Raw genomic sequence first — 18,008 nt, 5'->3', positions numbered from 1 at the left:
CCTACGGGTGCTGTCTGTGCGGAGTTTGTACGTTCTCCCCGTGACCGCTGGCAAATAGAAGCTTGGAAGTCTAACCTCAGTTAGGACCTTTAGAAACACTTTTACTGGAGATTTAATTGAATAGCATCTAAATCATATGGTTGAATCTCATGCCTGGCTGAATCTATGTAACAGATAGCAAACCACCTCCATTCAAATCACTTACTGTCCACATTTGCAATTTGTTTAGGAATTCTGGACATATTTCCAGAATTCTGGTGGCTCAGTTAGAAATTGGCAAGTATGGTGTTGTGGGAATTACAGAGACATGGCTGCAAGAGGGCCAGGGCTGGGAACTGAATATTCAAGGATATACCTCCTATCGAAAAGACAGACAGATGGGCAGAGGGGGTGGGGTAGCTCTGTTGGTGAGGAATGAAATTCAGGCCTTTGCAAGGGGTGACATTGAAACAGGAGATGTGGAGTTAGTATGGATAGAACTAAGGAATTGTAAGGGTAAAAAGACCCTAATGGGACTAATCTACAGGCCCCCAAACAGTAGCCTGGACATAGGGCACAAGTTGAATCAGGAGTTAAAATTGGCATGTAGCAAAAGTAATGCTGTGGTTGTTATGGGAGATTTCAACATGCAGGTAGACTGTGAAAATCAGGTTGGTACTGGACCCCAAGAAAGGGACTTTGTAGAGTGCCTTCGTGATGGATTCTTTGAACAGCTTGGATTGGAGCCTACCACGGAGAAGGCAATTCTGGATTTAGTGTTATGTAATGAACCGGATTTGATAAAGGACCTCGAGGTTAATGAGCCATTAGGAGACAGTGACCATAACATGGTCAGGTTTAATCTACAATTGGAGAGGGAGAAGAGTAGATCGGAGGTGTCAGTGTTACAGTTGAATAAAGGGAACTATGGGGCCATGAGGGAGGAGCTGGCCAGTTGAATGGAAAGATACTCTAGCAGGGATGACAGTGGAACAAAAATTGCACGTATTTCTAGGAATAATACAGAAGGTGCAGGATCTGTTCATTCCTAGGAGGAAGAAAGATTCCAAGGGGAGTAAGGGGCGACCGTGGCTGACAAGGGACGTCAGGGACAGTATAAAAATTAAAGCGAAGAAGTACAAAGTAGCAAAGATGAGCGGGAAGCAAGAGGATTGGGTGATGTTTATAGAACAACAAAAGATAACCAATAAGACAATACGGGGAGAAAAGATGAGGTATGAAGGTAAGCTAGCCAATAATATAAAGCAGGATAGTAAAAGCTTCTTTATGTATGTGAAGTGGAAAAAATTAGTTAAGACTAAAGTTGGACCCTTGAAGACCGAAAAAGGTGAATTTATTATGGGGAACAAGGAAATGGCAGATGAGTTGAACAGGTACTTTGGATCCGTCTTCACTAAGGAGGACACAAACAATCTTCCTGATGTACTAGTGGCCAGAGGATCTGGGGTGACGGAGGAACTGAAGGAAATCCACATTAGGCAGGAAATGGTGTTGGGTAGACTGATGGGACTGAAGGCTGATAAATCCCCAGGGCCTGATGGTCTGCATCCCAGGGTACTTAAGGAAGTGGCTCTAGAAATCGTGGACGCATTGGTGATAATTTTTCAATGTTCTATAGACTCAGGATCAGTTCCTGTGGATTGGAGGGTAGCTAATGTTATCCCACTTTTTAAGAAAGGCATAGAAACATAGAAACATAGAAATTAGGTGCAGGAGTAGGCCATTCGGCCCTTCGAGCCTGCACCACCATTCAATATGATCATGGCTGATCATCCAACTCAGTATCCCGTACCTGCCTTCTCTCCATACCCTCTGATCCCCTTAGCCACAAGGGCCACATCTAACTCCCTCTTAAATATAGCCAATGAACTGGCCTCGACTACCCTCTGTGGCAGAGAGTTCCAGAGATTCACCACTCTCTGTGTGAAAAAAGTTCTTCTCATCTCGGTTTTAAAGGATTTCCCCCTTATCCTTAAGCTGTGACCCCTTGTCCTGGACTTCCCCAACATCGGGAGCAATCTTCCTGCATCTAGCCTGTCCAACCCCTTAAGAATTTTGTACGTTTCTATAAGATCCCCTCTCAATCTCCTAAATTCTAGAGAGTATAAACCAAGTCTCTCCAGTCTTTCTTCTTAAGACAGTCCTGACATCCCAGGAATCAGTCTGGTGAACCTTCTCTGCACTCCCTCTATGGCAATAATGTCCTTCCTCAGATTTGGAGACCAAAACTGTACGCAATACTCCAGGTGTGGTCTCACCAAGACCCTGTACAACTGCAGTAGAACCTCCCTGCTCCTATACTCAAATCCTTTTGCTATGAAAGCTAACATACCATTCGCTTTCTTCACTGCCTGCTGCACCTGCATGCCCACTTTCAATGACTGGTGTACCATGACACCCAGGTCTCGCTGCATCTCCCCTTTTCCTAGTCGGCCACCATTTAGATAATAGTCTGCTTTCCTGTTTTTGCCACCAAAATGGATAACCTCACATTTATCCACATTATACTGCATCTGCCAAACATTTGCCCACTCACCCAGCCTATCCAAGTCACCTTGCAGTCTCCTAGCATCCTCCTCACAGCTAACACTGCCCCCCAGCTTAGTGTCATCCGCAAACTTGGAGATATTGCCTTCAATTCCCTCATCCAGATCATTAATATATAGGAGAGAGGAGAGAGAAAACGGAATTATAGACCAGTTAGCCTGACATCGGTGGTGGGGAAGATGCTGGAGTCAATTATAAAAGATGAGATAGCCGCACATTTGGATAGCAGTAACAGGATCGGTCCAAGTCAGTGTGGATTTACGAAGGGGAAATCATGCTTGACTAATCTTCTGGACTTTCAGAAAGCATTTGATAAGGTCCCACATAGGAGATTAGTGGGCAAAATTAGGGCACCTGGTATTGGGGGTAGAGTGCTGACATGGATAGAGAAGTGGTTGGCAGACAGTAAACAAAGAGTAGGGATTAACGGGTCCTTTTCAGAATGGCAGGCAGTGACTAGTGGGGTACCGCAAGGCTCGGTGCTGGGACCGCAGCTATTTACAATATACATCAATGATTTGGATGAAGGGATTCAAAGTAACATTAGCAAATTTGTAGATGACACAAAGTTGAGTGGCAGTGTGAACTGTGAGGAGGATGCTATGAGAATGCAGGATAACTTGGACAGGTTGGGGGAGTGGGCAGATGCATGGCAGTTGAAGTTTAATGCGGATAAATGTGAGGTTATCCACTTTGGTAGCAAAAACAGGAAGGCAGATAACTATCTAAATGGCGTCAAGTTGGGAAAAGGGGAAGTGCAACGGGATCTTGGGGTCCTTGTTCATCAGTCACTGAAAGTACGCATGCAGGTTCAGCAGGCAGTGAAGAAAGCGAATGGCATGTTGGCCTTTGTAACAAGAGTAATCGAATATAGGAGCAAAGAGGTCCTTCTGCAGTTGTACAGGGCCCTAGTGAGACCACACCTGGAGTATTGTGTGCAGTTTTGGTCCCCTAATTTGAGGAAGGACATTCTTGCTATTGAGGGAGTGCAGCGTAGGTTTACAAGGTTAATTCCCGTGATGGCGGGACCGTCATATGCTGAGAGAATGGAGCGGCTGGGCTTGTACACTCTGGAATTTAGAAGGATGAGAGGGAATCTCATTGAAACATATAAGATTATTAAGGACTTGGACAAGCTAGAGGCAGGAAACATGTACCCGATGTTGGGGGAGTCCAGAACCAGGGGCCACAGTTTAAGAATAAGGAGTAAGCCATTTAGAACGGAGACGAGGAAACACTTTTTCTCACAGAGAGTGGTGAGTTTGTGGAATTCTCTGCCTCAGAGGGCGGTGGAGGCCGGTTCTCTGGATGCTTTCAAAAGAGAGCTAGATAGGGCTCTTATAAATAGCGGAGTCAGGGGATATGGGGAGAAGGCAGGAATGGGGTACTGATTGGGGATGATCAGCCATGATCACATTGAATGGCGGTGCTGGCTCGAGGGGCCGAATGGCCTACTCCTGCACCTATTGTCTATTGTCCATTTGCACTTTATTATACGTAGAGGTCCAAAACAAGATGTTTAGGGAAGTCTTGATAGAACAGCAGCACGGTGGTGCAGCGGTAGAGTTGCTGCCTTACAGCGCCAGAGAGCCAGGTTCGATCCTGACTACGGGCGCTGTCTGTTCGGAGTTTGTACGTTCTCCCTGTGACTGCGTGGGTTTTCTCTGTGTTCTTCGGTTTCCTCCCACACTCCAAAGACGTGCAGGTTTGTAGGTTAATTGGCTTGGTATAAATGTAAAATTGTCCCTAGTGGGTGTAGGGTAGTGTTAGTGTGCGGGGATCGTTGGACGGTGAGCCGAAGGTCCTGGTTCCACGCTGTATCTCTAAAACTGAAACTAAAACTAAAGTATGTAAAATTGTGAGAGGCATAGATAGGGTAGACAATCAGAACCTTTTTCCCAGGGTGGGAATATCCAACACTAAATGGCACGGCTATAAGGTGAGAGGGGGAAAGTTGAATGGAGATGTGCGGGGCAAGTTTTTTACACAGAGAGTGTTAGGGGCCTGGAACACACGGTGGAGGCAGATACAATAGCGGTGTTTAAGTGGCTGTCGGATACGCAGATGGAAGTGCAGGGAATAGAGGGATATGGATCATGTACAGGCAGATGAGATCAATTTTGGCAACATGTTCGGCACAAACATTGCATTTTAGTTTAGTTTAGTTCAGAGATACAGCGCGGAAACAGGCCCTTCGGCCCACCGAGTCTGCGCAGACCAGCAATCCCCGCACACTAACACTATCCTACACAGGGACAATTTACACTTATACCAACCCAACTGACATACATACCTGTACGTCTTTGGAGTGTGGGAGGAAACCGAAGATCTCGGAGAAAACCACGCGGTCACAGGGAGAATGTACAAACTCCATTCAGACAGCACCTGTAGTCGGGATCGAACCCCTGTCTCTGGCACTGCAAACGCTGTAAGGCAGCAACTCTACCACTGCATCACTGTGCAGCCCAAGTGGGCCCAAGTGCCCGTTCCATTGCTGTGCTTGTCTATGTTCTGTGGAGAGACAACACATACAATCCTCCGCATCTATAAACAGCGGGAACAGACCGATGGCAGCGGGCTTGAGCTGTTCGCTGGCACCATTCAGCGGATAATTGTAATATAATACTCAACGTACTCAGTCGGTGGCATATTTTCACCTAAGTGGGGCATCACAGAACCGTGTCGAGTTACTTGTGGACTTCCTAGCACGCAAGTGTACGAAGGACAGAAAACAAACAGATCAGTAAATTGAAAAGTAGAAGATGTGGCCTGGCGGAGGATGCAAGAGGAAATGAGCTGGTATGTTCCACTCGTCTCAAGGCCAAGGTTTGAATGCAACTTGGAAGGAAAAGTGGGTGAGTGGAATGTGCGCAAGCAGCCAGGAAAATTGTGCGGAAAGCTTGGAAAATATATGCTTGTTTCTTTTTCCTGCGACAAAGTATTTCTCTGTGTGTAACCTGCAGGTAGCACCACTCAGTACTTTTTAACACCAACCTCAAAATGCCAGCATTAATCAAGTCTCAAACCTCCCATGTAAATTTGCAGAGTTCAGTCGGTGTACCAAACCTCCTGAGCATGGGCATTGCAAGGGATTGCTTAGTTTGGGGAATTTTTCTGAAGGCTTTGACTGCACATTGGGTGTAATCTCCGACCGAATATTTAAGCGTCATGCATCTACATGGGTCTCAAGTCCCCCTCACACAGCACATGGGAGGTGGGACCAGCAGCTGAAGTGTGCACTTGGTAGAAATGAGAGGACGTGTCAGATGTGGGCACATAAACCACATGATGATCTGATGAGCATAGACGAAGAAGCAGATGTGTTAGAATTTGGTTTTATTCCAAGTTCAGATGTAAGATCAGAATCTCCAAAGAGAATAGAGACAAAGGTAAATAATCCAGATCTTGACTCTCCTCTAGAACCATGACCTTGCCCCCCCCCATAAACCACTCAGGAGGTCAGAAAGAATGCGTAAACCAGTCGTCAGATTAAATTTATAAAATTATTCTTATTTGTCTAATTTACAAGTTATTTTATTTTCTATGGGGAGAGCAGTGTAGTGTATATAATGGTAACTGTAAATTAAAAACTGAGTACTAGTATGGTATGAGACTGCTAGGAAGTCCACAAGTAACTCGACACGTTTCTGTTATGCCCCACTTAGGTGAAAATATGCCACCGGCTGAGTACATTGAGTATTATATTACAATGACCTGCCTGCCATTCTGAAAAGGACCCGTTAATTCCTACTTTGCTTCCTGTCTGTCAACCATGTCAATACCCCACCCCCAATACCATGTGCTCTAATTTTGCAGACTAATCTCTTGTGTGGGACCTTTTGAAAGTCCAGATACACCACATCCACTGGCTCTCCCTTATCCTTTCTCACCAATAAAACCAAGGGTATTTAAAAGAATGTGTTCACAGAGAGCTAGGAAGGAAAGTAATCTCCTCTGTGATCCACACCATCATAAGTCATGACTGTCAGCCCTGTAATTCCCCCTGTCCTTGTGAGCCAGGAACTACTGACAGCATACTGTAGAGTCCAATGTAAACATTCCAGATAGTTTGTGAAAATCTGCAAAAACAGCACTGGAAGTGTGTCGGGCAGCAGCAGCAGCAGCAGCAGCTCACCGCAACCGTTACGCTGAGATTAGAAGCTGGATTTCAGGCCTGACTTGGGCATCCTGCTTCACAAGCAAGCTGTGTGCAAAACCTCAGTACTGGAGTGGACCAGTCCTTTCCCCTAGTTCTGTTTCCGAATTATCTAATTTAATCTCCGCTTTAATATACGGCCACACGGGTCCTTTCACAGCATCCAATTCATTTCCGTCTTTTCATACGGGCACCACTATGGCGCGGCGGTAGAGTTGCTTCCTTACGGCGTTTGCAGCGCCGGAGACCCGGGTTCGATCCTGACTACGGGTGGTTGTCTGACCAGAGTTTGTACATCCTCCCTATGACCTGCGTGGGTTTTCGCCGAGATCTTCGGTTCCATCCCACACTCCAAAGAGTATAGGGAAATTGGCTTGGTAAATGTCAAAATTGTCCCTAGTGTGTGGGATAGTGTTAATGTGCGGGGATCGCTGGTCAGCGCGGACCCGGTGGGCCAACGGCCTGTTCCCGAGCTGTATCTCTAAACTAAACTAAACCAAATCTCAGCTGAGCTCTACCAACTCGGCAGGCAATGTGTTACATAGAATAGTACATCATGGAAACAGGACTGTTGGCCCACAAAATCTGTGCCGAATATGATGCTGACCAACTCTTCTCTGCCTGCACATAATCCATATCCCTTCATTCCTTGCGTATCCATGTGCCTATCCAAAAGTCTCGTAAATGCCATTATCGTGTCTGATTCCACCACCAACCCTGGCAGCATGATCTAGCCACTCGTATCCTCTGTATAAAAAAAACTTGCCCCAAATGTCTCCTTTCAACCTTACCCCTCTCACCTTAAAGCTATGTCCTGACTGTATCCAGACCTCTACTCAATCCAGGCCTTTCACTATTCGATCAGTTTCAATTAGGTGCCCCCCCCCCCACCCCCCATTCTTCTAAACTCCAGCGAGTACAGGACTAATGCCGTCAAACGCTTATCATATGTTAACCCAATCATTCCTGCCATATGTTCAAGAAGGAACTGCAGACGCTGGCGAATCGAAGGTAGACAAAATTGCTGGGGAAACTCAGCGGGTACGGCAGCATCTATGGAGTGAAGGAAAGAGGCAATGTTTTGGGCCGAAACCCTTCTTCAAACCCTTCATTCCTGCCTTATAAAGCCTCAGCATTACATCCCTGTTTTTGTACTCCAGCCGTCTTGAAATAAAGCTATCGTTGCATTTGCCTTCCTTACTGCTGATTCGACTAGCAGATTAACCTTTTGGGAATCCTGTACCAACACTCCCAAGTCCCTGCGCACCTCTGATTTCTGAATTATCTCCCTATTTAGAAACCACCTTAATTCCTACTACCAAAATGCATGACTCCACAATTTGCTGCACAGTATTCCATCAGCCATTACTCAGCCCACTCTCCCAACCTGTCCAAGTCCTTCTGCAGAGTCCCTGCTTTCTCTACACTACCTGCCTCTCCAGCTATTTTTGTATCATCCGCAAACTTGGTCACAAAGCCTTCAATTCTCTCATCCAAATCATTAATATACAATGTGAAGAGTAGCGGCCCCAGCACCGACCCCTGCGGAACTCCGCTAGTCAATGGCAGCCAACCAGAAAAAGCCCCCTTTATTGCCACTCTTTGTCTTGTGCCATCCAGCCAACCTGCTATCCATGCTAGTATCTGCCCTTTGATACCATGGGCTCTCGTCTTCCTTGGCAGCCTCATGTGCGGGACCTTATCAAAGCCTTCTGAAAATCCAGGTAAAAATTGAAAAATATAATATGATTTAATAGGGCTCCAGAAATGACATTTTCATTCATGTCTCTAATGTAACGCCCGTCCCATTGCAATAAATGTGATTTTTATCGTTGATAAACTAAACGGGTTGCGCCTCATTTGGAATAAGGCCAAAAGCTTAGTACTTCTTTCCGAGGTTTTTTGAACACACTTACTTTCTTTAACTCCCTGATCGTGGTCGGTGGGGGCGCTGCAAGCCGGCTGCCCTGCCAGCAGCGTGTTAGTTTTTTCTACTTTTTTAGTTTTTTTAGTGTGTCCCAATGTGTGATTTTAATGTTTCTCTGTGTGTCTTGTGTGGTGGGGGGGGGGGGGGGGGGGGGGGGGGGGGGGGGGGTAGTGTAGGGGGTAAGGTGGAAACCGCTTTGGTCGTCTCCTCCACGGAGATGCGACTTTTTCCATGTCGCCACCCTCGCGGCCTGACACAGAGGATCGGTGCGGCCTTTCCCGGAGACGCGCCCGGGTCTTCAGCAGCGGTAGACTCTTTCGTCGCGGAGCGGGCGAACCCTCGCCGGGGGTCGCCAGTAAGGAGCGTCCCGCCCGCTGGCCACGGCAGCCTGAAGCCACGGGTCTGCTGAGCTCCAGCTGGCGCGACGTCCAGAGCCTGGGATCCCTCGTTGGGGACCCCGGGAGGAAAAGAGCTCCGACTGCCAGCCCATGGCCTACTTCTAACTGTGGGCGCGGCGGGGACTTACCATCCGGAGCGGGGTCCCTCGCCGGGGATCCCTGGAGAGGAGCTCCAACCGCCGGCCCTGCGGTCTGCGGTGCTTCTAACTGCGGCGCGGCGGGGACTTTAGATCTTCGACTGCCGGCCTGCGGCCTATACCATCTTGAAGCCGTGGGCTCCGGTGGGGAAGCACCGATTCGGGACTTACCTTGTCTGCCGCCCGCAGCGGCAACTGCGGAGGGTTGTGGACCCGACCACGGGGAAAAATGGAGGAGGACTGGCCAAACATTGTGCCTTCCACCACAGTGATGAATGCTGTGGTGGATGTTTGTGTTAAATTTGTATTGTGTATTGTGTGTTCTTTTTTATTGCACCGCTGCTGGCAAATTCATTTCACTGCACTTAATGTGCACGTGACGAATACATCTGACTTGACTTGACCAGCAATCCCCGCACAATAACACTGTCCGACACACATTAGGGACAACTTACCTTTATACCAAGCCTATTAACCTACAAATCTGTACGTCTTTGGAGTGCGGGGGAAATCGAAGATCTCAGAGAAAACCCACCCAGGTCACGGGGAGAACGTACAAACTCCGCACAGGCCTGGCACTGTAAGGCAGCAACTCTACCGCTGCGCCACTGGGCCGCCACATTAGTTGTTACAGATCTAGCCATTTATATCAACACAGGCTATAACAGACAGAGAGTACGTGAGAGTCAAGATCACCCACTTTAGCTAAAGCTGTTGAAGAGTAAATCTTACCAGGACATTGAACAGTTGGTCGACACCAAGCCAGCTCCTGTGTCACATTGATAAACGATGCAGGGCCAAGACTCAAGCTTATCTGAAACTAGTTGTTACATTGAACCAGTCAGATTGTTAATTGAATTTTCTCTCACCGTGTTTCAATTTCTGATGCAAACACCCGATGATACGATTGATAGATCAGCGGCGGTAAAATGGAAGTGAAGAATATTCAGCACAGATATTAACTGTCGTTCTTTGTTAAAGGGTACTTACAGACAGGGAAAATCTGGTCAATGCAACATCAGTTCTGATAAAAGTCACTCGCATCCTCTGAGATTCAGCAGGCTTCCCTTGTTGAGGATAATGGTGCCGAAGGTTTAGAGGTGATAGGTGTAAGATTCATTGTTGCCAGCACTTATTTCTTCTGTGGAAATGTGACACTTTTGCAAAGGTTGTGGAATTACTACTTCGTTGGACAACTAATGAAATTTAATAAATGGCTTATCTCCCATTTTTTACTTACTTGAATAGTCCCATTCAAATGGTATTCCATCTAACCATATAACAATTACAGCACGGAAACAGGCCATCTCGGCCCTTCTAGTCCGTGCCGAACACTTACTCTCACCTAGTCCCATCTACCTGCACTCAGACCATAACCCTCCATTTCTTTCCCATCCATATACCTATCCAATTTATTTTTAAATGATAAAATTGAACCTGCCTCCACCACTTCCACTGGAAGCTCATTCCACACAGCTACCACTCTCTGAGTAAAGAAGTTTCCCCTCATGTTACCCCTAAACTTTTGTCCCTTAATTCTCAAATCATGTCTTCTTGTTTGAATCTTCCCTACTCTCAATGGAAAGCTTATCCACGTCAACTCTGTCTATCCCTCTCATAATTTTAAAGACCTCTATCAAGTCCCCCCTTAACCTTTTGCGCTCCAAAGAATAAAGACCTAACTTGTTCAACCTTTCTCTGTAACTTAGTTGCTGAAAACCAGGCAACCCAGGTATTCCCTCTGTTATCAGTGGTGGAGCATGCTATAAGTACATAAATGATAGCAACATAATTAGGCTATTTAGCCCATCAAGTCTACTCTGCCATTCAATCGTGGCTATCTATCTTTCCCTCTCAACCCCATTCACCTGCCTTCTCCCCATAACCCCTGATACTAATCAAGAATCTGTCAATCTCTGACTTAAAAATATCCATTGATTTGTTCTTCAGAACCAACTGTGGCAATGAATTCCACAGATTAAATTTCTCCTCATCTCCTTTCTAAAGGTAGGTCCTTTTATTCTGAGGCTATGGCCTTTGATCCTAGACTCTCCCACTAGTGGAAATATCCTTTCCACAATCACTCTATCCAGGCCGTTCATTATTTTCAATGAGGTACTTCTAAACTCCAGTGAGTCCGGGCCCAGTGCCTTCAAATGCTCATCATATGTTAACCCAATAATTCCTAGGATTATTCTCGTAAACCTCCTCTGGACCCTCTCCAATGCCAGAACATCCTTTCTCAGATATGGGGCTATAAGTGTTCCCTAACTGAGTTTTACTTCAGCCATCTTTTCAATGGAGATCTCAATCAAGGTTTTCTATTGGAGTGGTCTTCAGAGAACTTTGTGGGAAAATGTCTTCCTTTTAATTCCTTCCTATTTAGGAACAAAATATGACTATTTGTTTTCAATTAAGCTTTCACTGTTGTTTTAAATTACTTGAAATGTTCATGTAATCTGATCGACTGCCCCTGTGACTCCCCTTTCGTAGCTATTTCTTTCAGTTAAATTTGTTTTGACATTGTAATTTCCATTCTCTGTTTTAGTACCCTTAAATTTTTCTTGAAATGTTTGGTACATTTGAATCAAATGTAATGGGAAGACTCATTTTAGTTTAGTTTAGCAATACAGCGCAGAAACAGGCCCATCAGCCAACCGAGTCCGCACCGACCAGTGATCCCCGCACATTAACACTACGCTGTACACACTAGGGACAATTTACCAAGCCAATTAACCTACAAACCTGTACGTCTTTGGAGTGTGGAAGGAAACCGAAGATTTGGGAGAAAACCCACGCAGGTCACAGGGAGAACGTATAATCTTTGCATTTTTCTGCTTAACACATACAAGCCAATAGCAGGTATGACCCAGTACCAAACAGTAATTGTCCAAGAGTATTAACTCTATTATTATAGAAATAATCTGGGATTTGTCACACCTTAAATCTAGAAGAGAAAGATCCATAACTCTAGTTTAATGAGCTGCAATTGATTGTCCGTTCTTGATTGGGACATAGATCTATACAGTACAGAAACACACCCTTCGACCCATCTCGTCCAAGCCGACCAAGTTACCTAACTGCGCTAGTCTCATTTGCCTGCACTGACCTATATCCCTCCAAACCTTTCCTATCCCGACCTGTCCAAGTGTCATAAATGGATTCACCTGTCTCATTACTGGCAGCTTGTCCCATGTATGCACCATGGAGCTGGAGACCGAGCACACAGCCTTGCCGTGCCCCTGTGAGGAAAAGCTGTTGTCGTCAATTTTGTACTGATTAAGGCGTGTCGATGATGAATTGCATTGGGATAAGCATCTGAGTGTGATGCTAAGTTTAGAGGGGGAGGATGGTGTTGGACACCAAACTGTAGTCTATGCAAGGTACACAAAATTGCTGGAGGAACTCAGCGGGTGCAGCAGCATCTATGGAGCGAAGGAAATAGGCGACGTTTCGGGCCGAAACCCTTCTTCAGACTGATGGGGGGTGGGGAAAGAAAGAAGGAAAAAGGGAGGAGGAGGAGCCCGAGGGCGGGCGGATGGGAGGGTGGGAGGAGACAGCTAGAGGGTGAAGGAAGGGGAGGGGACAGCACAGGCTAGCCAAATTGGGGGAATTCAATGTTGATGCCATAAGGGCGCAAGGACCCCAGACGGAATATGAGGTGCTGTTCCTCCAATTTCCGCTGTTGCTCACTCTGGCAATGGAGGAGACCCAGGACAGAGAGGTCGGATTGGGAATGGGAGGGGGAGTTGAAGTGCTGAGCCACCGGGAGGTCAGGTAGGTTAAGGCGGACTGAGCGGAGGTGTTCGGCGAAACGGTCGCCCAACCTACGCTTGGTCTCACCGATGTAAATGTTTCGCCGAACACCTCCGCTCAGTCCGCAATAACCTACCTGACCTCCCGTGGCTCAGCACTTCAACTCCCCCTCCCCCTCCCATTCCCAATCCGACCTCTCTGTCCTGGGTCTCCTCCATTGCCAGAGTGAGCAACAGCGGAAATTGGAGGAACAGCACCTCATATTCCGTCTGGGGTCCTTGCGCCCTTATGGCATCAACATTGAATTCCCCCAATTTGGCTAGCCTGTGCTGTCCCCTCCCCTTCCTTCACCCTCTAGCTGTCTCCTCCCACCCTCCCATCCGCCCGCCCTCGGGCTCCTCCTCCTCCCTTTTTCCTTCTTTCTTTCCCCACCCCCCATCAGTCTGAAGAAGGGTTTCGGCCCGAAACGTCGCCTATTTCCTTCGCTCCATAGATGCTGCTGCACCCGCTGAGTTCCTCCAGCAATTTTGTGTACCTTCGATATTCCAGCATCTGCAGTTCCCTTTTGAACACTGTAGTCTATGCACACCAGCCTGATAAATGTCTCCTTGTTGGCCGAGTGGTCCAGTGCAGAGTGGGGGGCTAGTGAGGTCACATCTGTTGTTGCGGTAAGTAAACTGTAGGGGGTTCAAGTGCGTACTAAGGCAAGAGTTGATATATTGTACTGTCTGTACAGGAAGTACCTGTAGTCGGGATCGAACCCGCGTCTCTGTCTCTGTGAGGCAGCAACTCTACCTCTGTTCCACCGTACTCCGACATCAGACATCAGTTCGGACATCAACTCCTGCATTTGTAGTTCTTTATTGACTTCCAAGCTTGTTTCTTGACTTGGACCAAAATGAATTCCTACATCAACCATACAAAAAAAAAAGGAATAAAGATGCAGGGTTAATTTGAATAGTATAAAGTGAATGAATGAGATGGTGGAATTCTCTGCCTCAGAGGACAGTGGAGGCCGATTCTCTGGAAACTTTAGAGAAAGAGCTAGATAGGGCTCTTGAAGATAGCGGAGGATATGGGGAGAAGGCAGGAACGGGGTACTGATTGGGGATGATCAGCCATGATCATATTGAATGGCGGTGCTGGCTTGAAGGGCCGAATGGCCTCCTCCTGTGTCTATTGTCTGCTGTCTGTTGTCAAGGGGTAGCTGTAAATATCAGATAGTGTTTCAGCATTCGGAGATCTGCTGATTTCCGAACTGTGGTTGAGATCACGATGAACCTGGGAATTACTCTCAAAGCAACCTGCTTAGAAACTGTCACGATGAGCAGAATATTGAGCAGATGGTCTGCGCAGTAATAGTTAGCAATGTTTCCCGAGCAGGTGTGTGACCTTGTCTCTACGAACAAAATGGGTGAGTTAATCCCTCTCGTCCCAGGGATGGCAGCGTGATTTCCTGGAACAATAAGATATTGATTCTCTGATGGCAGGGTTATTTGCTTCTCCTTTAGGTTGTTTCCACCCTCCATATGAATGACAGTCTGATCTTGGTCCCTCAACACCTCCAAGCTGCGCCTTTACTTCCTGAGGAGGCTCAAGAGAGCCCACCTGTCCCCCCAGATCCTGACCAACTTCTACCGCTGTACCATCGAAAGCATCCTGACCACCTGCTTCACGGTATGGTACAGCAGCTGCACTGTTGCGGACAGGAAGGCACTACAACGGGTGGTGAAAACCGCTCAGTACATCATCGGTGCCCCGCTCCCTGCCATGGATACCCTCCACCGAAAACGGTGTCTGAGACGGGCCGGGAAGATCATCAAAGACCCCTCCCACCCCAACCATGGACTGGTTGCCCTCCTCCCATCAGGGAGGCGGTACAGGAGCCTCAGGTCTCGTACCAGTAGGATGAGGAACAGCTTCTACAACAACACTATCACATTGCTGAACTCGGAGTCCCGCCGATAGATTTCTCCAGTCTCTCCGTCCACATTGTTTGTTTATCCTGTATTTTTATTTCTATATTGCACTATTACTACGGACTGACGCTAAACTGCATTTTGTTGTACCCATACTTGTATTTGTGCAATGACATTAAAGTTGAATTGAATTGAATCTTAGAGGTTTAAAACTTAACATCCTTGATCACACACAACTTGTGCAGTTAAGTGACTGCCCATAATTTACAGGAACCCTGTGCAATGTGAATTGTATCATATTTTGAGATAAGACTTTGCCTTCCATCACAGTGAGGAGGAGATTCACTCTGATGGATGTTTGTGCAAATTGTGTTGTGTCTTGGTTCTTCTTCTTGTTTGTATGACTGCAGAAACCAAATTTCGTTTGAACCTCTGGGTTCAAATGACAACAAATAAATAGTATTGTATTGTATTGTATTGTATTGTACAACTTGTTTAAGAAGGAACTGCAGATGCTGGAAAATCGAAGGTAGACAAAAATGCTGGAGAAACTCAGCGGCAGCAGCATCTATGGAGCGAAGGAAATAGGCAACAAATAGGAGCAGTGAGGTTCTACTGCAGTTGTACAGGGTCTTGGTGAGACCACACCTGGAGTATTGCGTACAGTTTTGGTCTCCTAATCTGAGGAAGGACATTCTTCAGATTCAGATTCAGAGGCCCACCTGGAACGGTCATAGAGGGAGTACAGAGAAGGTTCACCAGACTGATTCCTGGGATGGCAGGACTTTCATATGAAGAAAGACTGGATAGACTCGGCTTGTACTCGCTAGAATTTAGAAGATTGAGGGGGGATCTTATAGAAGCTTACAAAATTCTTAAGCGGTTGGACAGGCTAGATGCAGGAAGATTGTTCCCGATGTTGGGGAAGTCCAGAACAAGGGGTCACAGTTTAAGGATAAGGGGGAAATCTTTTAGGACCAAGATGAGGAAAACATTTTTCACACAGAGAGTGGTGAATCTGTGGAACTCTCTGCCACAGAAGGTAGTTGAAGCCAGTTCATTGGCTATATTTAAGAGGGAGTTAGATGTGGCCCTTGTGGCTAAAGGTATCAGGGGGTATGGAGAGAAGGCAGGTACGGGATACTGAGTTGGATGATCAGCCATAATCATATTGAATGGCGGTGCAGGCTCGAAGGGCCGAATGGCCTACTCCTGCACCTATTTTCTATGTTTCTATGTTTTCACGCTGTATCTCTAAACTAAGCTAACAGTCCTTGAGAAAATGGTAGCAAACACTTGCAAAGTGACATTGGATGTAGTTTCTGGATTTTGATGCTGTATGAAAGAAGGAATAACACATTAACTAGGATCTGTAATGGTGTTCTCCCAAGTGTCTGCTGCAAATGTTTACACATTACATTATTTCTTTAAAAGACTGGGGCATAAGACATCGTGTAGCTTTTTTATAGTGCGACACTCATTCTGTGTCAGAAACCCTGTAGAGTCTTAAGGACACAAAGCATATTGCTATAATTGTTGAATTTTTTTTTTCTCTTTCAGATTAACCTGCAACGCACAATGAGAATCACAGGATTGATTAGTCAGGGGGCTAAGAGACTTGGCAGCCCCGAATATGTAAAATCGTACAAGATTGCTTACAGTGGTGATGGCAAAACCTGGACTACTTACAAAGTAAAAGGCACCTATGAGGATATGGTAAGCTGGAGACATTAGAAATACATTTTGTCCATATGCTTTTATGTAAACACCATCAATATCAAATACCAGGATTTGCAGAAATATGGTTCGTACTTTTTGTGCCTAAATTCTATCTTCGTTCTTCTTGGGAATTTAAACTTTAGGCCCATTGAGTCCACGCGACCGGCGATCACCCCATACGCCAGCAGTACCCTACACACTAGGGACACTATTACAGGAGCCTATTAACCTACAGACCTGCACGTCTGTGGAGTGTGGGAGCAAACCGCAGCACCCGGAGAAAAGCCACGCAGGTCACGGTAGAGAACATACTCCGTACAGACAGCACCCGTAGTCAGGGTGGAACATGGGCGCCTGGCCATGTAATTCAGCAACTCTTATCACTGCACCAATGTTCTGCCCAAGATCTCTTATCTACGATTCTCTTAAGACAATTTATGTCGGGATATAGGGATTCATAGAAGGACACTTCCATTACTTGCACCAAGTGGTGGCTATCTAAACAGGTTTACCGAGTCATCGATGTTGGGTGGCGCAGTGGTGCAGCCGTTAGAGCTGTTGTCTCACAGCGCCAGAGACCCGGGATTTATCGATCACTTCCGGTGCTCTCTGTGTGGAGTTTGCACTTTCTTCCTGTGACCGCATGGGTTTCCTCAGGTGCTCCGATTGCTTCCCACATCTCAAAGACGTACAGGTTTGTAGATTAATTGGGCCTCTGCAAATTGCCCCCAATGTGTAGGGAGTGGATGCGAAAATGGGATAACAGAACTACTGTGAATGGGTGATCGATGGTCAGTGTTGATCGAAGGGTCTGTTTCCATGCTGTAACATTCTATCAATGGTTTAAACCCAGGTCATTCCCTACACATCCAAAGCAGGTCACTGGACAATGATCAGGAGTTCTGGTTGACTTCCATTATCACCCTGCCCAGCTGGGAATACTAAAACTCATCCCATGGAATTCTATTGCATTAGTACTATGGAAATATTTGGCCCCAATCCGCTTTGCTGTGAAATGCTAAATAATTGTCCAGCCTTTCAATTTAGTAACAAAGAGATTGTGCTTGGCCTGAACTCAAACAAAGCTGCCTGCAAAGATCTCACAATTTCTGTGGCATGGGCTTCACCTTTCCCGACTTGGGTTTCAGTCAGTTGTCAGTTCAACTCCGTTCTTCTAGGCAGCACAGTGGCAAATCTGATAGAGATGCTGCCTCACAACATTAAAGGCCCAGGGATTATCCTGACCTGGGATTCTGGCTGTGTAGAGTTTGCACTTTCTTCCTTTGATCCCGTGGGTTTCCTCCAGCTTCTCCGGTTTCCTCCTACACCTGGAACGCGCTGCCAGGGATAGTGGGTGGCAGACACAATAATGGCATTTAAGAGGCTAGGCATATGGATATGTGGGGAATAGAGGGGTATGGATATGTGCAGGTAGATAAGGTGTAGGCA

The 18,008-nt window shown here is 46.5% G+C and overlaps 1 protein-coding gene across 3 annotated transcripts in view; it reads left to right on the top strand.

Moving 5' to 3' along the window:
* edil3 (EGF like repeats and discoidin domains 3) overlaps nt 1-18,008 on the top strand; it is a 317,094-nt gene that overhangs the window by 225,950 nt on the left and 73,136 nt on the right. For all 3 annotated transcript variants that reach the window (XM_033017237.1, XM_033017236.1, XM_033017235.1), the window contains one exon: nt 16,401-16,556. In XM_033017237.1, the coding sequence (XP_032873128.1) occupies nt 16,401-16,556 (156 nt within the window). The remainder of the gene's footprint in view (nt 1-16,400; nt 16,557-18,008) is intronic.

Source organism: Amblyraja radiata, chromosome 3 (genome assembly GCF_010909765.2).
Source record: "Amblyraja radiata isolate CabotCenter1 chromosome 3, sAmbRad1.1.pri, whole genome shotgun sequence".
NCBI lineage: Eukaryota > Metazoa > Chordata > Chondrichthyes > Rajiformes > Rajidae > Amblyraja > Amblyraja radiata.
Note: the sequence above shows the minus strand (reverse complement) of the source record. Positions and strands in the feature narration are given on the sequence as shown.